The sequence below is a fragment of the Prionailurus bengalensis genome, chromosome E1 (assembly GCF_016509475.1).
Source record: "Prionailurus bengalensis isolate Pbe53 chromosome E1, Fcat_Pben_1.1_paternal_pri, whole genome shotgun sequence".
NCBI classification, from domain to species: Eukaryota; Metazoa; Chordata; class Mammalia; order Carnivora; family Felidae; genus Prionailurus; species Prionailurus bengalensis.
Genome location: NC_057347.1, coordinates 40,788,502 through 40,812,228, shown reverse-complemented (window position 1 = coordinate 40,812,228; position 23,727 = coordinate 40,788,502). Strand labels below are relative to the sequence as shown.

Genomic DNA, 23,727 nt, shown 5'->3' with positions numbered 1-23,727 from the left:
AACTGACTTAACATTTTTCCCTATAAGGTAGTGTGACTGAGTTTCCATGAAAATCCGGGAATTTCAAAATAGGCATCCTACCAGTTCTATTTCCATAGAACATAACGAGAAACTCTTGAAAAATTAAAGTGTGACTTGTGCTATGTGGATTGTTACAAATGTACTCATGGTAGATAAGCAAACATGGAGAATAAGATAAAAATAAAAATTTGATGATAGAAGTTTTGGAGGTTAAGCCTTTGTTATAATTTCATGTATGACTGAATGTTTCTTGTTGCTTCAACTTTTACCTTAAGCATTTACTTACCTCAAAATATAATGACAAAATTTCAACTATAATATATACAACTACTTTCGGGTTCCTTTCCCCATCTTGTGATGAAAAATTGCAGAAAATGCAAAAGCATACAAAACCATGACTGGCTGTGTACTGCATGAGAAATGGAACATAATCTGACATTCTTTCAACTAAAACAGTGCGAAAATGGTATTGCTTTCAAACTAGCAAATTAAAATAATTTTTGGAATAACAGCATGGCCCACTTGTGCAGGTATAATATCAGCTGCTCAAATACTAAAAGAAACAATAGTCTGACCTCATCGAAAAACTGCTGAGTTTTGCGAAGTATAAATTTTAATTCAGTCAGTTCCAGGAAGTTTCTCTTCAGAGCTTCCTGGTTTGTGTTGATTTCCTTCAGTTCATTTTCAATCTTTTCAAAATTGGCCTACAGAAAAAATAAGTAAATAAATAAATAAAATCAAACTATTAACTCAAACTAAGCTCAATATGCTTGATGTGAAAGACGGATGAATTCATCCATCCCACAGAACTCTTGGCCACCCTGATGGTTCAAACGTAATTTTATATCTACCCAGCAAATGTGTGATTTTACCAGGGCAACTTTCTTTATGAAGTTTTTTTGCTTAACATCATCTGTCTTTATCTATAGGTTCTATTACACAGTTGAATTTCTCAGGGGACTTTGGATGGAAAAAGATAAATACTGAAAACTCTACTGGTTATTCATTTAGTCTATGAGATGAATAAATTACTAGATAAATTGGTGTTAATCCAGTAAGGTTTCGATAAGGCAGTAAACATTTATTTGGTGGCATGTGATACTGTTCAAGATAGTGCTCTATAGTAAGTTTTCACAAGATATTTACAAGCAAGAGACAATGTGGACAAGGACAGCAAGAATTCCTCTACTGTCCACCCACACAGGAAAATAATTTCTGCACTTAAGTAGAAAGAAACTTCTGGCTTCCTCAGAAGAATTGTTTACCTCTAAGTCAATCATGTCCCGGGGGAAGGGCACCTCTGGGTTTTCACCAGTGTCCATAATTGGGATATTAGCTTTTCTTATTTCTTTCTCAACAAATCCTAAAATGACAGAAGCAAAATATTCATGTATAGCATAGGCCTGGAATTGCCAGTATTTGAGAAAAAAAATAAGACCCCAAACCTGGCTAAAAAGAGCTTCATTCCCAGAAAGATACTCTCATATAAAAGAAGCAGAACATGTAAATCCTTTTTTTCTCCACGTTCCTCTTCCTCCACTGCACACTCTATAACAACCGCAGCTGCCCCAGAAAGGATTATCATCCCACTACTGTCTTCCTTTCCTCTTTTGATCTTAAAACTGGACCTCATCTGCTTCAGTTCTCCACCCTGTGCAACTACTGCCCCAGAGTATGATGGTTCTGCTTGTAGATACTGTTGTAGAACAGAGTTACAGAACAGGGTGATTGAATAGAATATTTGACATTTAGCAAACTCGTGAGACAACTCCAGATCAAAAGGGTTTCATTAAACTTGAAAAACAATCAGATCAGTTTTAACAACACAAAAACCAAAAAAGCACGACACGGAATAAGGTCCCAAAATACCAGAAGAGAAAAGTGACAACTAGTAACTTTTTTAGCGCAGGGACCAAATTCACCAATCAGCTAACTAAAAGCGGGCATAGTATAGTAGTGAGATCACGGGTTTCAGAGCCAGAGAGAACAACCTGGATTCAAATACTGGTTCCAGTACAGCTGCTTATGTTCCCGGGCAAGTCACTTAACCTCTCTGATCTTTGGTTTCCCTGTTTATTTATTTATTTAATACTTATTTTTAAGTAATCTCTACACCCCATGTGGGGCTCAAACTCACCACCCTGAGATCAACAGTCAGATGCTCTACTGACTGAGCCAACCAGGCATCCTGGCTTCCTAATTTATTAAATGAGGTAATACCCAACTGAAGGAATATTGTGAGGAATGAATGAAATAAAGTTTATGTACTCCCCAACTCTCAACAGTACCCTAATAAATGTGTTAGTTTCTTCCTTCATAAAAAGCTCAAATTAAAAGGTGGTTATATTGATATCTAAAATAGATGGTAGGCGCCTGGATGGCTCAGTCGGTGGAATGTGCAACTCCTGATCTCAGGGTTGTGGGTTTAAGCCCACACTGCTTAAAAATAAAATCTTTAGGGGCGCCTGGGTGGCACAGTCAGTTAAGTGTCCGACTTCAGCCAGGTCACGATCTCGCGGTCCGTGAGTTCGAGCCCCGCGTCGGGCTCTGGGCTGATGGCTCAGAGCCTGAAGCCTGTTTCCGATTCTGTGTCTCCCTCTCTCTCTGCCCCTCCCCCGTTTATGCTCTGTCTCTCTCTGTCCCAAAAATAAATAAATAAATGTTGAAAAAAATAATAATAAAATAAAATCTTTAAAAATTATAATAAATAAATAATATTTTTAAATTAAAAAACATATAAAATAAAATAAAAATAGTGGTCTGAGTCCTGTCTCTCAGAATTCTATAATGCAATAGCTATAGCAGTAGCTGTAAAACCCTTCCCATAAAAAATAACCAATGTGTTCAGCTTGCAATCTTGTCATCTCAAAGTTTCCAGTAAGCACCACCTAGCCCCAATACCATAAAATCCACTTGTACATGAGAAATTCATCTTAATATCAAGATCCCAAGACTATTCCTCCTTTCTTTTTCTCCTGTAGTATTTTCTCGTTTTGTTAAGAGGACTAGCATCTCTAATTTAAGACAAATGACTCATTATAGGAACATCATACAGGACCAAAATGCACATACGAAGCTTTCGATCCATTTCTTCACATCTTCTAACTTCATTCACAAATTTCCGCTGGAAAACATTCACATCTGGATTTAACTGCAAAATAAGAACATAATACCAAATATTTAAAACAAATTTTTTTGGGGCGCCTGGGTGGCGCAGTCGGTTAAGCGTCCGACTTCAGCCAGGTCACGATCTCGCGGTCCGTGAGTTCGAGACCCGCGTCAGGCTCTGGGCTGGTGGCTCAGAGCCTGGAGCCTGTTTCCGATTCTGTGTCTCCCTCTCTCTCTGCCCCTCCCCCGTTCATGCTCTGTCTCTCTCTGTCCCAAAAATAAATAAACGTTGAAAAAAAAAATTAAAAAAACAAAACAAAACAAAAAAAAAACAAATTTTTTTAAGGTTTATTTATCTTTGAGAGAAAGAGAGAGAGAGCCCGCGCACATGCACGCTAGCGGGGGAGGGGCAGAGAGAGAGGGAGACATAATCTGAAGAAGGCTTCAGGCTCTGAGCTGTCAGCACAGAGCCAAATGTGGGGCTCAAACTCACAAACTGTGAGATCATGCCCTGAGCCTAAGTGGGACACTTAACCAACTGAGCTACCCAGGTGCTCCCCAAATATTTAAATACTGCATCTATTTCCTCTGTGTCACAAGCAACACATTCTGCAAAGTAAAACCTAATTTTGTGTCAGTGTATGATGCAATCATACGATGCAAAATGGTCTACTGTCCTATATAACCTGCTTCAGGGCCAATCACACCAACTGAAGATAAAAACCCCTCTCTCACTGTGGCACCACATTATTGGAATGGAGGCAAATTAGACAAAGCACCAAGGTACAAGATGGTCCTCCCAGGCCAAAGTCTCAGTGAGCTCCCCCAGCCAAAAACTTGAGCAATGATGTATACCAGAAGCTCTGCCCAGTTTTCCTTCTCTTCCTCCCAATCAGAAGAGACAAAAGGCAAACATCTTTTATTCTTCTGTCCCAGGATCTTCACTTCCTACCAGACAGGCTGGTTTATTCTTTCATACATCACAAGTAATTTTCAAAGCAATGTGACAGATATTCTGGGAAACACAAACAAGGTCCTACTTACTAAGAAGCCTGAAATCTAGTAAAGAAAAAAAATACACACAACCAACAAGAGCATGTGATAAATTCCATAAAAGTAATACCAATAAAGACTATAGCTACTCACTCAACATTTATGGAGCACCATATATACATTACTGTATTAGGCACTGTTATAAGTACAAAAGGATATGTCCAAGCTTTGAGGAGCTATCAGATCCATGGACGAGACAGACACAAACTAATAAATGCAATTTGTTGTGATAAATGCTACTTTAAAAAAGTAAATATTGTTGTCAGTTTCTTATACAATTAAACATATCCCTAGGTACATCACAACTAAGCATTCCACTACTAGGTATTTGTTTAAGAGAAATGAAAACATGTCTACAGAGACTCGTACAAGAATGTTTACAGCATGGCACAAGAACAGACACTCAGATCAATGGAACAGAATAACCCAGAAATGGACCCACAACGTATGGCCAACCAATCTTTGACAAAGCAGGAAAGAATATCTGATTGAATAGACAGTATCTTCACCAAGTGGTGCTGGGAAAACTGGACAGCGACATGCAGAAGAATGAACCTGGACCACTTTCTTACACGATACACAAAAATAAACTCAAAATGGATGAAAGACCTAAATGTAAGACAGGAAGCCATCAAAATCCTTGAGGAGAAAGCAGGCAAAAATCTCTTTCATCTTGGCCACAGAAACTTCTTATTCAACATGTCTCTGGAGGTAAGGGAAATAAAAAGCAAAAATGAACTACTGGGACCTCATCAAAATAAAAAGGTCCTGCACAGCGAAGGAAACAATCAGCAAAACTAAAAGGCAACTGACAGAATGGGAGAAGACATTTGCAAATGACGTATCAGATAAAGGGTTAGTCTCCAAAATCTATAAAGAAGTTATCAAACTCAACACCCAAAAAACACATAATCCAGTGAAGAAATGGGCAAAAGACATGAATAGACATTTCTCCAAAGAAGACATCCAGATGGTCAAACAACACATGAAAAAATGCTCAACAACACTCATCATCAGGGAAATACAAATCAAAACCACCATGAGATACCACCTCACACCTATCAGAATGACTAACATTAACAACTCAGGCAACAACAGATGTTGGCAAGGATGCAGAGAAAGAGGATGTCTTTTGCATTGTTGGTAGGAATGCAAACTGGTGCAGTCACTCTGGAAAACAGTATGGAGGTTCCTCAAAAAATTAAAAATAGAGCTACCCTACGACCCAGCAATTGCACTACTAGGCATTTATCCACGGGATACAGGTGTGCTGTTTCGAAGAGACACATGCACCCCCATGTTTATAGCAGCACTATCAACAATAGCCAAAGTATGGAAAGAGCCCAAACGTCCATCAATGGATGAATGGATAAAGAAGAGGTGGTATGTATTACAATGGAGTATTACTCGGCAATCAAAAAGAATGAAATCTTGCCATTTGCAACTATGTGGATGGACCTGGAGGGTATTATGCTAAGTGAAGTTAGTCAGAGAAAGACAAGTATCATATGACTTCACTCATATCAGGACTTTAAGAGACAAAACAGATGAATGTAAGGGAAGGGATACAAAAATAATATAAAAATAGGGAGGGAGACGAAACATAAGAGACTCATAAATATGGAGAACAAACAGGATTACTGGAGGGGTTGTGGGAGGGGGGATAGGCTAAATGGGTAAGGGGCATTAAGGAATCTACTCCTGAAATCATTGTTGCACTATATGTTAACTAGTTTGGATGTAAATTAAAAAAAAAAAATGTTTACAGCAGCTTTGTTTATAATAGTCCTAAATGGCAATGTTCCAAATATCCAACAACAGGAGAACAGATGAAGACATTGTGGTGTATCGGAATACTACTCAGCAATAAAAAAAGAAGCAACTACAGACATACATAAAAACGGATAAATCTCTTGGGGTGCCTGGGTGGCTCAGTTGGTTAAGTGTCCGACTTCGGCTCAAGTCATGATCTCGCAGTTCGTGAGCTCTAGCCCCACGTCAGGCTCTGTGCTGATGGCTCGGAGCCTGGAGCCTGCTTTGGATGCTGTGTCTCCCTCTCTCTGCCCCTCCCCACCAGTGCTCTATCTCTCAAAAATAAATTTAAAAAACATTTTAAAAAATGAAAAAAAAACAGATAAACCTCAACATTAGGTTGAGTGAACGAAGTCAGACATAAGACTTTGCAATGTATGATTCCATTTACATAAAGTTCAAAACTAATCTATGATTGTAGAAATCAAAACAGGGGTTACCTACAGGGGGTGGAGAATGACCAGAAGCAGGCACATAAGATATCTTTCTGGGATGATGGAAATATTCTATATCTTGACTGGAGTAGTAGTTGCAAAGGTATAAAAATTTACCAAAATCATCAAATTGTACTCTTAAGGTCTATGCATTTCACTGAATATAAATTTTACATCCATAAAAAAAGTGGGAGAAAGAAAGAAAAAGAAAAGAATAAAAGAAAGAAAGAAATGAACGTATGTAGGAGTAACTATGAGAAAATATGGGTAACTAAGTGGAATAAATGTACAAAGGAAACACCAGAGCTGGGACTTTGGGAGATACGACAGAATTCACCAAGCAGAAATAGGCAGAATGAAGCAGAAAGACTTTGACAAGTGACTCAGAGACATAAAAAAAAAAAAAAAATCATATATTCAGAGAAGGGGAAAAATTATTCCACAGGCAGAATGGAATCAAATAATCTGATTTTTAAAAAATACTTCTTAAAAATTTACTTTTTTGAAGACTAATACTGTGCATGAAGAATAAATTGTAAGAGAGACAGACCGATGATAGAGAAACTATTAAGGACATTATTTGTATTATTATATTAACATTAGACAGAGGAAATCTAAGGCAAAAAACATTAGTAGAGTATGAGAATCATTACAAAATGGTAATAAGAACAATTCCCAGGAAGATGCAATAATCCTAAACTTAGATATTTCTAATAAAACTTTTTTTTCACTGAGCAGGCAGTATCTTGGCCTTTCGTTCAGAAATTTCTACTTCAATAAATATGACACTGAAGTTAAAGTAGCCACAAGACTGATAACTTTACTGGTTTCATTATCTGGAGGCAAAGTTCAACGGCAGCCAGTTTCAGGTAAGGCACCCCAAAACATACGGGCAAGGAAGGCATTCTCAAAATATTTCCAACAGAAATTAATAGAACCACAAGGAGACACTGACAAATCTATGTATAGGAAATTTTAAATACAATTTTAAATTATTGATATATTCAGTCAACCAAATATATACATATATTTTAATTTGAGAGACAAAGCACTAGCAGGGGAGAAAGAGGCAGAGGGAGAGAGACAGAATCTTAAGCAGGCTCTATGCTGACTGAGGAGCCTGACCTGGGGCTCGAGCCTACCACCCTGGGATCATGACCTGAACCAAAACCAAGAGTCAGACGCTTAACCGACTGAGCCACCCAGGTGCCTTAAGTCTACCAAATATTAATAAAGATAGAGAAAATGTGAACCTAATAAATGAGTTTAATCTAATATATATATATATATATACACACACATATGTATATACGTATATACGTATATATGTATAATATATGCGTGTATATATATATTTAGGAAGAGACATATTTTTTTTATCCCAGCATTCAAAGTTCTCTCTTTTTTAAAAAGTTTATTTATTTTGAGAGAGAGAGAGAAAGAGAGAGAGACAGTGGGGGAGGGGCAGAGAAAGAGGGAGAGAGAGAATCCCAAGCAAGCTCTGCGTTCTCAGCACAGGGCCCAACTCCGGATCAGTCTCACAAACTGTGAGATCATGACCTGAGCCAAGATCAAGAGTCAGACACTTAACCGACAGCCACCCAGGCACCTCTACAGTTCTCTTTTTAAGAACTCAAAGAATTCATTATGAAGGGGTGCCTGAGTGGCTCAATGGGTTAAGTGTCCAATTCTTGGTTTTGGCTCAGGTCATGATCTCACGGTTCATGAGTTTGAGCCCTGCACAGAGGTCAGTGCTGACAGTGCAGAACCTGCTTGGGATTCTTTCTCTCTCTCTCTCTCCGCCCCCCCCCCCACCCCCCCATGCTTGCTCTCACACTCTCTCAAAATAAATAAACTTAAAAAAAAAGAATTCTTTATGAAAATTGACCACAAAATAGGTCATACAGCAAATCTCAGTAAAGAATTGATATTGGGGTACCTGGGTGGTTCAGTCGATTGAGCATCCAGCTCTTGATTTTGGCTCAGGCCACGATCTCTTAATCATGGGATAGAGCCCTGCACTGGGCATGGAGCCTGCTTGAGATTCTCTCTCTCCCTTTCCCTCTACCCCTCTCCTGCTTCTGCTCTCTCTCAAAAAAAAAAAAAAAAAAAAAAGAAAGAAAAATAGAAAAGAATTGGCACTATACGATGTTCTATGATAATGCAATTAAGTTAGAAGGAAACAATCAGCAAAACTAAAAGGTAACCAACGGTATGGGAAAAGATATTTGCAAATGACATATCAGATAAAGGGTTAGTCTCCAAAATCTATAAAGAAGTTATCAAACTCAACACCCAAAAAACACATAATCCAGTGAAGAAATGGGCAAAAGACATGAATAGACATTTCTCCAAAGAAGACATCCAGATGGTCAAACAACACATGAAAAAATGCTCAACGACACTCATCATCAGGGATATACAAATCAAAACCACCATGAGATACCACCTCACACCTGTCAGAATGGCTAACACTAACAACTCAGACAACAACAGATGTTGGCAAGGATGAGGAGAAAGAGGATGTCTTTTGCATTGTTGGTGGGAATGCAAACTGGTGCAGCCACTCTGGAAAACAGTATGAAAGTTCCTCAAAAAATTAAAAATAGAACTACCCTGTGACCCAGCAATTGCACTACTAGGTATTTATCCAAGGGATACAGGTGTGCTGTTTCAAAGAGGCACATGCACCCCCATGTTTTAACAGCTCTATCGACAATAGCTGAAGTATGGAAAGAACCCAAATGTCCACCGATGGATGAATGGATAAAGAAGATGTGGTATACATACACAATGGAGTATTACTCTGCAGTCAAAAAGAATGAAATCTTGCCATTTGCAACTATGTGGGTGGAACTAGAGGGTATTATGCTAAGCAAAATTAGTCAGAGAAAGACAAATATCACATGACTTCACTCATATGAAGAATTTAAGATATAAAACAGATAAACATAAGGGAAAGGAAGCAAAAATAATAAACATAGAACAAACAGAGGGTTACTGGAGGGGTTTTGGGAGGGGGGCATTAAGGAATCTACTTCTGAAATCGTTGCACTATATGCTAACTTGGCTGTAAATTAAAAATAAATTAATTAAAAGAAATAAATAAAACAATTTTCTAGAAAAATATAATTTACCAAGACTGACAAGGAAAAAACAACAACAGAATAAGCCTATAATCAGTAAAGAAATTTCAACAGTTAAAATATATCCATCTAAAAATATCAGGCCTAGGGGCGCCTGGTTGGTAGTGGAGCTAGGGACTCTTGACCTTGGGGTCATGAGTTCAAGCCCCACATGGAGCATAGAGCTTACTTTAAAAATAAGAAAAATAATAAATTAATAATAAAGAAGTAAAAACGTCAGGCCTAGAAGGTGTAAAGATAGTTTGTACTAATCTTTTAAAGACTAGATAAACCCAAATCTTTAGAAAATTATTCCAGAGGCAAAATGAAGGAACGCTCCTCAACTAACAAATAAGACCGGCCAGTATAAGCTTGATACAGGGTGAGAATAGTTTGACAAAGGACAATTACAAGCCGGTATCACTTATCAATACAGTAGTCTCTCCCTTTTTATTTCCAGTTTTAGTTACCTGCAGTCAACTGTGGTCCAGAACCAAGTGATCCTCCTTCTGACATATAGTCAGAAAGTCAACAGTAACCTAACGCTACATGACAACCCCTATGTCATTCATCTCACTTCATCTCGTCACATTGGCATCTCATCATCTCACATCCTCACAAGAAGGGTGAGTACAGTAGAAAAAGATATTTTCAGAGAGACCACATTCACATAACTTTCATTACAGTATAGTTACAATTGTTCTATTTTATTATTGTTGTTAATCTCTTACTGTGCCTAATTGATAAATTAAAGTTTATCATGTATATTTGTATAGTAAAAAAACAACACACACACACACACACACACACACACACACACACACACACAGTTTAGTACTATCTGTGGTTTCAGGCACCCATGGTGGGTCTTGGAACGTATCCTCCATAGATAAGGAGGGGGACTACTGTGTAAGAGAAAAAAATCCTAATACAATATTAGGAAACCGAATCCCCAAATTCTTTTGAAATACACCTCATGCGCGAGTTGACTTTACACAGGCTGGCAAGGATGATTTTACATTAAAAAAAAAAAACAAAAAAACCCAACAACTATACGATTGCCCAATAAGCATATGAAAAGATGCTCCACATAATTGGCCATGAGGGAAATGCAAATCAAAACCACTGTGAGATATCACTTCATAGCCATTAAGATGGTTATCATAAAAATTTTTTAAATGAAAAATAACAAGTGACAGTGAGGATGTGAAGAAATTGGAACCCTCATATGTTGCTGCTGGGAACGAAAATGGTGTGGCTGCTGTAAAAAGCAGTCTCCTGGAGGTTCCTCAGAAAACTAAACATAGAATTAACATATGATCCAGCAATTCCACCCATAAGTACACACCCAAAAGAAATAAGCAATCAAACAAATACTTGTACACAAATGCTTACAGCAGCATTACTGACAACAGTCAAAAAATGGAAACAACCCCAATATGTTCAAGTGATGAATGAATAAAGAAAAGGCGGTATATGCATACAATGGAATATCATTCAGCCATAAAAAGGAACAAAGTCCTAATACATGCTACAATCTTGATGAATCCTGAAAACAATATGCTAAGTGGAAGAATCACACGACACAAAAGGCAACATATTGTATGATTCCAATTATGTATGATGTCCAGAACTAGAGAATCCATAGAGACAGAGATAGATTAGATGGTTGGCCAGGGCTAGGGGAAGGGAGGATGAGGAGTGACTGCTAATGGGTACAGGGCTTTTTTGGGGGGTGATGAAATGTTCTGGTTAGATAGTGGTGATGGTTGCACAACCTTGTGAATACACTAAAAACCAATGAATTGTACATCGTAAAATGGTGACTTTTTTTTTTTTTTTTTTTTTTTTTTGCCTATCTCAATTAAAAAGATCATAGGCAGCAGAGTCAGACAGTCTGGGGGGGACAGCAGTGCCCAGGTGGCTCAGTTGGTTGAGTGTCCGACTCTTGATTTCAGCTCAGGTCATGATCTCACAGTTTGTGGGCTTAAGCCCCATATCAGGCTCCACACTGACAGGGCAGAGCCTGCTTCAGATTCTCTCTCTCCCTCGCTCTCTGCCCCTCTCCCAACTTGTGTGCCCCCCCCCCCACAAATAAGTAAATAAACTTAAGAAAAAGTAGTCTGGGGGTACAGATCTGTGTGTCTTGGGTAGATATTTTCATCTGTGGCGTGGGGTACTAGTCTATAATATGAGAATGGCAAGTTCCACTATTCAAAAGTAGGTTCTACTTCTCAGAGTTGCTGCGAGGAATGCCTAAAATAATAATGTAAAATGTTCAATATGGCAACAAAAAAATGCAAACTATCATTGTGACTAAGTGTTAAATCGCAAGGGATTAAAGAGTAGAGAAGCATGTCAAAGAGAAGAGTGGATGGGGGGACAGATGAGTCACACAAGATTTTGAACAAGTTGAGCGAGGAAAATGTCCCACTCAATCGTCTCTAAAACCCAGAGTGGTGGTATGTTTTGCAGAGAAGATAGGCAACAGCTCTATCTTATACTGAAACCACCCACTTTAAGATGTTGCCCATTTTCAAATGAAAAATAGATACAATAAAGAAAGTTAAAGATACATGCTGAAGCATGGATGAACCTTGAAAACATGCTAAATGAAAGAAGTCAGTCACAAAAGGCTACATATTATAGGATTCTACTGACATGAAATGTTCACAATAAGCAAATTCACAGAAACAGTAGATTAGTGGTTTCCAGGGGGTAGAAGTGGAGGAGGAGGATTGGGGCGAAAACAGGCAGTGAGTGTTAATGGCGACAGAATTTCTTGTCAGGGTAATGAAAGTTCTAAAACTGACCGTGGTGATGGTTGTAGAACTCTGTGAATATACTAAAAATCACTGAATTATACACTTCGGATGGACAAATTATATCTCAGTAAAGCTGTTTAAAAAAGACAGTAGGAAAAAAAAATCTGGATATGCAATTTACCAAATTAATAGATTAACGGAAAAAAACATGATAACCTCAACAAATGAAGAAAAAGGCATTCAATAAAATTTTGCAATCATTTGTGGCAATAACTTTAGAAAATCAGAAATTCAAAGGAATCTGAATAATTTAATAGAATTTTCCAAAAACTTAAGACTAAACATCTTATTTAAATTGTGAAATAATAGGGCACCTGGAGGACTCAGTCAGTTAAGCATGGACTCCTGATCTCAGCTCAGGCCTTGATCTCGGGGTCATGAGTTCAAGCCCCAAGTTGGGCTCTGTGCTGGGTGTGCAGCCTACTTGAAAATAACAAATAAATAAATAAATAAAATTGTGAAATATTGGGGTACCTGGCTGGCTCAGTTGCAAGAGCATGCAACTCTTGATCTCGGGGTCATTGAGTTCAACCCCACATTGAATGTAAAGATTATAGAAAGAAAGAAAGAAAGAAAGAAAGAAAGAAAGAAAGAAAGAAAGAAAGAAAGAAACAAACTTAGATTCCCCTTAAAGTCAGAAGCATAGACAAGAATGCCATGTGACACATACATAGCCTTACTTCTTATTAACAAAAACCCCAGGGGCACCTGGGTGGCTCAGTCAGATAAGCATTTGACTCGGTTTTGGCTCAGGTCACGATCTTACAGTTCATGGGATCAAGCCCCACATCAGGCTCCGCATTGAAAATGTAGAATCTGCTTGGGATTCTCTCTCTTCTTCCCTCTGCCCCTCCCTCTCTCTCTCTCAAAATAAATAAATAAACTTAAAAAATGTTGATTTAAGGCACTTACTGCTCAGCTGAAAAGCCTCTTTTCCCAGACTCCCTTACAGCTAGACTATGCCATAATTCTGGTCAACAAAAATTAGGAAACTCTTCTGAGGATTTCTAAGAAAGTTGTTTTTTGGTTTGTTTTTTTTCTCCTGATAGAAGTACTTCTCCTTTCTCCCTGCACTTCCTTCTTCTTGCCCAGAATATGCATGCAATGCCTGGAGCTTTGGTGGTCCTCTACGAGGACAAAAGCCAAATGCTCCAGGATGGCCAAAAAGAAATACAGGATGATCTTAGGACACTGGTGATAGTGTGAAGCTGGGCCTCGTGTTACATGAGAAAGTACACCCCTATCACTTGGGTTTTCAGTTACATATAGCTGAACACAATCCTAACCAGTATTAGTTTGCCGTTACTCTTCTTCTGCCTGTTAGTAAAGGTCTTAAGGCACACGGCAAAATAAGAAAAAAAAGAATAAGGACTTGAAAGGAAGAAACAGCTTACTCTTCAATAGTGCAGTAAAAAAGATTATATCAGGGGCGCCTGGGTGGCGCAGTCGGTTAAGCGTCCGACTTCAGCCAGGTCACGATCTCGCGGTCCGTGAGTTCGAGCCCCGCGTCAGGCTCTGGGCTGATGGCTCAGAGCCTGGAGCCTGTTTCCGATTCTGTGTCTCCCTCTCTCTCTGCCCCTCCCCGTTCATGCTCTGTCTCTCTCTGTCCCAAAAATAAAAATAAATAAACGTTGAAAAAAAAAATTCTTTGAAAAAAAAAGATTATATCAAACGTAGCAAAATGTTAACAAATGGTGAATCGACTGCAGAGTATTCAGCTTTGAAATTTTTAAAAATAAAAATTTAGGGAAAAAATACTAATAAGCAAAAAAGAACAATTAATTTTACGTGTGACCACATATACCATAAACAAAGAGAAAAGACAGGGGTGCCTGGGCGGTTCAGTCAGTTAAGCACCTGACTTCAGCTCAGGTCATGATCTCACGGTCCGTGAGTTCGAACCCTGTGTTAGGCTCTGCGCTGACAGCTCAGGGCCTGGAGCCTGCTTCAGATTCTGTGTCTCCCTCTCTCTCTGCCCCTCCCCCACTCACTCTGTTTCTCAAAAATGAATAAACGTTAAAAAAAAAATTTTTTTTTAAACAAAGGGAAAAGACAAGGCAAATTATCAGTAAAGGATTAGTAAAAGATTAGCTTCCAAAAATACATGAAGAACTTTTACATATTCTGTAAGTCAGTAAGCAAAAGGTAAGCAACCCAATAGAAAAACAAGCAGATGATATGGATAAGACATTCATGGGAATGAAACCCATTATGTCCAATAACCAGATAAAAAGATACTGAGCGTACTAATCAAGAAAATTCAAATTAAAACAACAAAAATACAGCACTTCACAACACCTAACAGTTAAAGAGGCACAGGATGCTCAGCAATGCCCCTCTTAATTATAATCCCCAGAGCAGCAACAAGTCCGTGAAATCAATACTCTTTACACAGTGACACTAAAACATCATTTGCCTTTTTCATCCTCACTCATGAATATTCAGTGAAGTTTTCCAGAGGCTCATGGTATACATCACAGCCAGATGACTGCAGAAGCAGATAGGAGAATCCAGCCGCCTTCTATTAATTCAGACATTAAAGAAATTTTCAAAAATATAAAAGCGAAGCAATTCTTTTATTTTGGAAAATATAATTATTTTTAAAAAAAAATACTACTTATGGGGCACCTGGGTGGCTCAGTCGGTTGGGCGGCCGACTTCGGCTCAGGTCATGATCTCACGGTCCGTGAGTTCGAGCCCCGCATCGGGCTCTGTGCTGAGCGCTCAGAGCCTGGAGCCTGTTTCAGATTCTGTGTCTCCCTCTCTCTCTGACCCTCCCCCGTTCATGCTTTGTCTCTCTCTGTCTCAAAAATAAATAAACGTTAAAAAAAAATTTTTTTTAAATACTACTTATGATAATACATATCAGGTTTATTATTGTGAGTTTTTAAATACGTATTTTAAACATATCTTCATTTTAATTTCCAATACAATAAATATTGACAGCTATAACTCATAAAAGCTCTTTAGGATCCTCAATCATGTTTTCAGAATGTAAAGAGGACCTTAGACCAAAAATTTTGAGAACCACTGCCCTGGAGAAACTATCACACATGTATACTGGGAGACATATACAAGAATCTTCCTTGCAACACCGTAATAACAAAGAACTGCAGTTACTTAAATGTTCATCAGAAGGAAAAAATTATAAACTGTATATATTCTTACAATAACTATATAGTAATTTTAAGAAATGAACTAATGCTACCTGTAACAGGTGGTCAAATCTCACAAATAATGAATTTCAAAAGCACAGTGCTGAAAGATACATACAATATGCCATGCATATAGTTTTAAAACATGCAAAATCATACTAGTATATGTTATTATTTAGCAATACACACATATGTAGCAAGAGTAAAAAATAAAAATAACATGGGAATGATAAAAGCAAAACATGGCTGGCTCAAACATGGCTGGCTCAGTCGGTAGAGCATGTGACTCTCAGTCTTGGGATCATGAGTTCAAGCCCCATGTTGGGCATAGACTTACTTAAAAAAAAAAAAAAGGCAAAAATCATTGCAGAGGTTACCTGTGGGGAGGTGGGGAGGGAAATAGCATGCAGGAAGACTACACGGGAGCCTTCAATTACATGAATGTTTATCTCTTAAGTAGACAGTAGAAATGGAGGTATTCATTATGTTATTCCCTATAATTTTTTGTCTGATTGCAATACATCATAAGTAAAATTTAAGAATGCTGAAGAGAGGGGCACAGGGGTGGCTCAGTCGGTTAAACATCCAACTCTGGATTTCAGCTCAGGTCATGAGTTTGAGCCCCATGTCAGGCTCTGCGCTGAAAGCCTGGGATTCTCTCTCCCCCACACTCTCTGCCCCTCCCACCCTCTCTCTCCCTCAAAAAAAAAAAAAAAAAAATGCTGAATAGATACAATGGGTGTTAGGAAGGGGGAGACACTGTAGGACCAACTTCCTTTGGTTTCAAATTAAGGGTGACTTAGGTTTGATTTGGGTCTCAAATCTAGAAAACCGGAAGACTATCAATACATTAGCTCAAACTTAGGAAGTCAGGATGAAGAAATAGTTTGGGAGAAGGTAAGGTGCTGGGATTTAGACAGGCTACCATGAGAAGTAGAAATGACAAAATTCTTAGAGAGTTGTAAATTTACGGATGGTGTTTGAGAACTGTCAGGGCCAGAGACATAGATTTGGGGCTCAACGAATAAGATGGAAGATTTGAGAATAGATGAGGTCATCAAAAAGGTGGTAAAGGAAGATGTGGCTATGGACAAGCTTCTCCAGACAGAGCAGAGGAGAGAGCTTGAGGAATAATGACACAGAAAGCCAAGATGGAGAAGATAAGAGAGGTTAGTGGAAGATAACAGTGAGCCCTCAGAATGGTAAGAAAAGGAATCAGAATCAGGTAGGAGAACATTCAAAGAGGGAAGGCATAAGAAGGCTCAAAGATAATAAAAAATATACTATGTCACTGGACTATATTTGTGTAATTTCAGTGTGCCAGCTCCAGGAAGCCAATATTGATTAATCCCACCCCATTCTGACCACTCCTCTGTCACCTATTCATTCCAACAAATGCTGACAGTATCCTGTATGTGGACACAAAGGATACAACGATTGTCTTCAGCATCCTAAGAAGACAGAGACTAATCAACTACTAACACTAGTGAATGCTGTCAGTGAAAGTACATGGAGCTTTGAGATGCATAATTAGGGAACCGTTAACTCCCCTCTCCTTTCAACAGGGTATGTGTGCCTTCTTCAGCAGACTGCAAGCCCCTTAGGGCATACTTTTTTATACTCTTAGACTGCTGATTTTCTTTAGATATCTTCTCTAAGTGCTCAGCATAATGCTTCAAAATAATGGATATTTAGTATATACTTACTTATATATCTGTACGTTGATGCATCAGATTTTGTAATAAACATGTCCTACTGTATGGAAGAGCTATGACATTTTTTAAATAACCTGCCACAGGTGTTAAAGAGGCCAAAAGCAATGTGCAAGCCTTGGTGTGTCCTCTACCCACATCCCAATCAATTACCTTGAGACTGTATAGGATTATTTGCAAAGGGGGAACTAGTAAAATCATGGAAATTTTGGCACAAACATTCTCACCTCTAGAGAGACAACTCGAAATGTACACTCTACCAACAGTCAGCCAGTGCTATAATGTTATTTTTGCAAATAAAACCCAACATTCATCATAAGGCAATTAGCCATGACAAGAAAAAACAGAGTTTAGCGGTATTCAACAAGCAGCCCCACAACTACTTACATCACGAAATTGAACCTTTCCCAGTTCTCCTAATTCACTGACGCAACAATAAGCAGCTTCTGATTGTAGAAAAAGCTGGGCCAGCGTCATCTCCTCACTCCGGAAAAGCTCCCCCATGGTGGCAGAAAGTGCCAGTCAATGGAGTGTATGGATTTCTTTCCAACCTAAAGCAAAAAGAGAAAACCGCATGACCTCAGATATTACCAAGAGGGCTAAGAGCAAACAACACCGCAGTAAAGCTCTTTTGTTTTGCATTCCATATCTTCTACCCCTTGCAGACAGATTTTTAACATCCTGCTTAGAAAGATGGAAAGGAGAAATTGCAAAAGACTGTTACTAAATCCTCTCCTGCAGATGAAAAGGCACTTCCTTTGCAGTCAACACCAGGATCAAATGACAATACTTTGGGGCATCTCAATACATAAGAATGTATCCAGGTTAAAAACAGGAACTGGGATTCCCAAACACCTCTTTAAATACCCTGGACAGGGTATTATGACTCACTGGCGTTCACACTACACAACCTGTTTTTGGTTTGTGTCAGGAAACAAACAGAAGAGACCTAGATTACCCTCTCATAAAGGATGTCTCCCTTGAAATTAGTTTTCTACCCTCTACTGCCCATTTCTAACTCTCAGAGTCCCAGCACTACCCTAGAGCTAAGGCTACCTTAAAGGGTTTAACCTTCCAACTTCTCAGAAAACACCATTTTCTCCCTAAGGAATCTAAACACATCAGCATTATCTAAAAAAAAAAAAAAAAAAAAAAAAAAAAAAAAAGAGAGAGAGAGAGAGAGAGAGGGGCACCTGGCTGGTTCAGTGGGTACAGCACGTGACTCTTGATCTCAGGGTCATGAGTTCAAGCCCCAGGTTGGGTGTGGAGCCTACTTAAAAAAAAAAAAAAAAGCCAGCTTGCATATTAAGCTGGATTTCAAGTCCAGCATGCCAGGAGTACATTGATAATGACAAAGCAGTTTTTATCAAGCCACAGGGTATAAACTGGCCACCTCCTTAGCTTTCCGTTTCTTATCCCCATCCTTCAAGATTAATTACATTCTTCCATCTGTTAAAGCTTCTCATACATAAGCCAATAAAGATTTCTTTTAGGGCTGTCTTATCCTCGCCCGGTATGAAAGACAATGGCGCTATCAGTGGTCCTGAAACTGCAATTATTTGTTCGCAATCAGCTATTGTTAAGGCACAGACTGCACAGTATCTAAACTCAGCACACCATACAGTATTTTTAGTATCACGAAGGCGTCCATAATGATAGGTGAAACTGGCATCAAAAAAGAGCTACTCTGCAAGGCTGGAAGACATTTTGAGAAATCTGAATGACAAAACCTTTGTGCATTTGATGTTCAAGGCACACAATAACACACTCATATATAAGCAAGGATTTCTCAAGAGATTACGTAGCTTGACTTTAAAGTCGTCTACACCTGAGTCACTTAAAACAGCTGTTATCAACCCTCCCACATCTTCCCCCAAACAAGGAGAGATTCCGCAGCCTCTAAAGCCGGTAAAATTATGCCTGATCAGCATAGTTCAGGGGCTGCCAATAATGACAGCCTCCAGAGTTGCCTCCCTGCTTCTGTTCTTTAATGATTACAAGTCTCCCGAGAACATCTCTATCCCACTGGAGCCAAACAGAAAACCAGGCCAAAGCGATTCAGGGGTGGGACGATGTCACAAAACAAAATATGAAGAAACAGTAATTCTGCACAAGATGAATACAAATAAAGCGCCCGGCTCCTGCCTCACTATTGTCATCCAGTCCTCGTCTCCTACGAGGTACTCAAATTCACCTGCTTCATTTCCTGTCTACCCAGTGAGAAAGCAGGAATTCTCTGAGCCCAGGCACACCTACCTCCAGAAGTGACGATTAAAAGGGGGGAACCCTCAAATGGGGAGCCCCTTTAAGAAGCCCCCCAAATTCTTCTGCCTACCCAATAACCTTCAGTTCCTCCGCCTCCACCTTAAATGGGGGGAGGGATCAGGGCCTCCAAAGAGGAGCGAACCTCCAATTCCTCTGCCCACAAGAGGGGCGCCCAAAGAGGGGTGAACCCCATTTCCTCTCAAAGACCTAAGATCCCTGCTAATTCCTTTGACAAGCGAGGAGGCTGTTAGAACGATTTCCTGTGCCCTTCCGGGGCCGCTCCCTGCCGCGCTGTACCTACATCCCCGGCTCACCTTCAGCCGCGGGCCGGGCCGCAGCCAAAGCAGCCGCCCCAGACCAAGCCCGCAGCCTCCGCGGCTCGGGACAGCTGCGCTCGACGTGCGTGCGTCCGCAAAGCCCTGCCCCCGCGTAGCGGCTGGCTCCGCCCCCACGATGACCTCATTGCAGTCAGCCAATGGGGTGGAGCCTCGGCCGGCTGCCGCAGTGCAGAGTCGCGGGGGCGCGGGCAAGACCCAGAGTGCTAACGCCATATTGTGCGCGCGGCCGTGGCACCCGGTCCCGCGGGGCTGGGGTTCCAGTGGGGCCTGCTGGTGCGGGTGCTGGAGGCCCTGAGTCCCCGCGCCCTTCAGAATCCCTTCTCCCTAATACTTACCCTTGAGGCGAGGCTGCCTGCTTTTTTTTCTTTTCATATCCGAAGAATTCACAGCTTTTTTTCGACAGAAGAAACATAAAGGAAGGGGAGAAATCATTATGAAATGACCAGAGACCTGGAGAGGAGCTTAAAAGCGCTTACAGTCCAGGCTCCTCTACATACACACGCACCCTTCACCCTTAATTTATAGAAGAGAACATTTAAGCCCTGGAGTGAGCAACACCTTGCTCAAGGTGCCAGATCCGTTGTAGAGCCTTGAATAGGGGCTCTTTCACCTAAGTGTGGAAAAGCCCTTTTTAGGAAAGTGCTTGGTTCAGTCCCTCCAGCAAGCGTTCAGGCTCTATTTTCCTCCAGTTAGTGGGAAAATCCCCATAAGACCATGTGTTGTGACAGTAAATTTTTATCTTGTTCGGCAAGATTCCTGCGGGCCCATTTGACCACTGAAGGGTTTTCTATTCCTCAAAAACCTTAGAAGAATAACTTAAAGTTTGTTTTTTTTTTTAACGCAAAAGTGGTGCTACCTACTCTTTATAAAAAAACGCCTTTCTCAATTCTGATATCGACTCCCTAAGGAGGAGTAGGGATCCCAAATCATTTGTAGTAACCAGAGCTCCATCAGGAAAAACTTGGAAAACCGGTTATTCAGTCTCTGTGGGTGGTGGAACCCTACTGAGATTGAAGTGTAGTGAAGAAGATACTTCGGATAAAAACCTAATGCTGATAATTTTGTCCACTTGGCACAGACCTCATCACTCCTGCTTTACCAGCCTGAAACTAATAATGAAGGGCAAAAATGGACGTTTTATTTGAATTTTCTATCTCATATTGTGAGTGAAGATATAACTCGACTCCATTACGATTTAGTTGAGAAGTAGCACCTTGGAGAGGTGATCTTCAATATGGTCTTCAATGTGATCTTCCTGTGATCTTCAACGTCCCCTAGCTGTCTCAACTTTCCCGGCAAGGCAGATAGAGACTCACACTTGAAAGCCTGCCAAGTTTTAGAATACTATTACACAATGACTATCATTTCCTTTTTATGAGACTCAAAAAAGCACCTCCCCCCTTTTTTTTTAAACCTCAGAGTCAGGTGCTTGCTAACCACAAATTTTTCATACTCCACCTTTAAGACAGGCTTTCATCTGGACTCACCTCAATCCCCTTGAACTCTCTTTTTTCTCATGGTTTCCTTGAAAGTATATCCTCTCAAGTCCCTTTTCTGGCTTCTGTCATCTCCTGCCATCAATCTTTCTCCAGTGTTCTATTCCCTCCATGCTCTCTACCTTGGCAGTCCTGCTTCTTGTCAGGTGTAAATGTCTATGTGTGGAACTCATACCTATTTTTCCATCCACCTCCCTTCTCCTAGGCTCAGAGATGGAATTTCAAGCCGCCTGAGTAATGCCATTCAGGCAACAGATGCTTGCCGAAGGCCGAACCCGTGGTGCCAGCTGCTGGGGAAAGGAAAAATGGAACAGACACACTTCCTATCCTAGAGGAGTTCACAGTTCAGTGAGAAAGAAAGTTCCAGTAATTACAGGAGAGAGATGAGTGCAATGATCCATACTTATTATGTGACAAGCATACTTTTTTTTGAAACAAAATTTTAATGTTTATTTATTTTTGAGAGAGAACAAGTGGGGGAGGGTGGAGAGAAAGGGACAGAGGATTCAAAGTGGGCTCTGAGCTGACAGCAGTGAGCCTGATGTGGGGCTCGAACTCACAAATCATGAGCCGAAGTCGGCCACTTAACCTGCTGAGCCACCCAGGTGCCCCTGCCCTTTCATACTTAGAGCATTAGGACTCTCTAAGCCCCAGTTTCCTCCTCTGTAAAGTGGGGTTAATAATAATACTTACATCACATGGTTATTGTGAGGAATAAAAGGAAGTTAGTACACACTTAGCCCTCAGTCTGCATTCAAAAACTGTTAATTATCATCGCCATTACCTTACTGTCGTTGAGATACAAAATACCGTATAATGGACCTGAGAATCTCAGAAAAGATTACATTGAGGAGGTGACATGACAGCAGAGTTTCGAAGGATCAGAACTCTCACTGAATAAAAAACTGGCCCTTTCCCTGAGATCATTAACCCTACTGATGGCATTATTGTTTTCCTGGCTACCCAGGTTCCAAGCTTAAGCCATCTCTAATTCCATTCTTTCTCTTTCTCTCCACATTTAGTCAGTTGCTATGTCATGCTAATTGTGTGTCCTGCATTTGTTTCTTGCCTCTACCCACTTACCCTTTTCATTTTCTTTGCTGATATCCTAGTAGAGTAGGTCCATTAGCCTCTTTCAGATAACTAAAGCAGGAGCCAATGGGAAGCAGCATGGTGTAGTGTCGCAGAGCACAGGCTTTTGTACCAGCCTGACCTAGGCTTGTATCTCAGTTCCTCCATTTATTCCATCTAGTATCAAATTTAAGAAAAATAAATCTCAGCTCTAACAATTACAAGGTGTGTGAACTTGAGCAATTTGGTTCTTGAGCTTCATTTTCCTCGTTGAAATTCTCATGGACTTGTCTGTGTCTCTTTCAGAAAACACAGTACTTCCTTCCTGGCTTTTTTTTTTTCTATCACCAAACTATAAATTCCTTTTCTCCCCTAGCATTGGGCCTACTCATTCAATAGTAAGTACTATTTCTTGAATGAATGAATGAATGAATGACCCTGAAAGAAATGGGGGCCTCCTAATAGAAATCTACTATCAACAAACACAGGTATCAGACAAAAAAGAATATGATCACCCCCCGCCTCTTTTCTTTATCCCCTTTATTTTATGGACTTCATTACCGGTGGGGAGGAGAGCTTGTAACAGATTCTTCTATTTTTATAACAGAGATATGAGGGACAGCTGGGAAAGGTTCAGGGCATAAGCTAGAAATCAGAAAAGGTGTGAGGAGTCAGTGCCAACTTTGCAGGATCAAGTTCAGCACAATAGTGCTAATGTTTGTATTCCATTTACAGTTCTCAAAGTTATTCTACATCAAAGCATACCTATGAGGTATAACACTCTTTAAGTTCCATGGTGAAGAATACTTTTAAAAATAGCTTTCAAAAAAAAAAAAAAAGAAAAGAAAAGAAAAGAAAAAGGGGCGCCTGGGTGGCGCAGTCGGTTAAGCGTCCGACTTCAGCCAGGTCACGATCTCGCGGTCCGGGAGTTCAAGCCCCGCGTCAGGCTCTGGGCTGATGGCTCGGAGCCTGGAGCCTGTTTCCGATTCTGTGTCTCCCTCTCTCTCTGCCCCTCCCCCGTTCATGCTCTGTCTCTCTCTGTCTCAAAATAAATAAACGTTAAAAATAAATAAATAAAAATAGCTTTCAGTCATCAAAAATCCATCATTTCTTCAGCAAACATCTACTAAGTGCTTGGTATATACTGGGCATAATGCTGGAAGCTGGAAATGTAAAAATCAGCAAGGAGCCCACAGTCCATCAGAGGAGTCAGACAAACAACTAACTGTAATGTAACATATGTAATATAGCAGAGATTAGAACAAAAGGTTATGGAAAGCCAGAGAAGAGATGTACCATTTGGCCCTATTGG

The 23,727-nt window shown here is 40.0% G+C and overlaps 1 protein-coding gene across 10 annotated transcripts in view; it reads right to left on the bottom strand.

Annotated features, from left to right (window-relative positions):
* Positions 1-19,945, bottom strand: part of ATP6V0A1 (ATPase H+ transporting V0 subunit a1) — a 59,282-nt gene extending 39,337 nt beyond the window's left edge. For 9 of the 10 annotated variants that reach the window (XM_043584521.1, XM_043584523.1, XM_043584525.1 and 6 more), the window contains exons 1-5: positions 19,825-19,945; positions 17,633-17,796; positions 3,094-3,172; positions 1,287-1,384; positions 597-725 (exon numbers count right to left, since the gene is read on the bottom strand). In XM_043584521.1, the coding sequence (XP_043440456.1) occupies positions 597-725; positions 1,287-1,384; positions 3,094-3,172; positions 17,633-17,749 (423 nt within the window). In that variant the 5' untranslated portion in view covers positions 17,750-17,796; positions 19,825-19,945. Of the gene's footprint in view, positions 1-596; positions 726-1,286; positions 1,385-3,093; positions 3,173-17,632; positions 17,797-19,501; positions 19,518-19,824 lie in introns of those variants that run through there. The other variant, XM_043584522.1, reaches the window with a different exon arrangement.
* Positions 19,946-23,727: the final 3,782 nt, after the last annotated feature.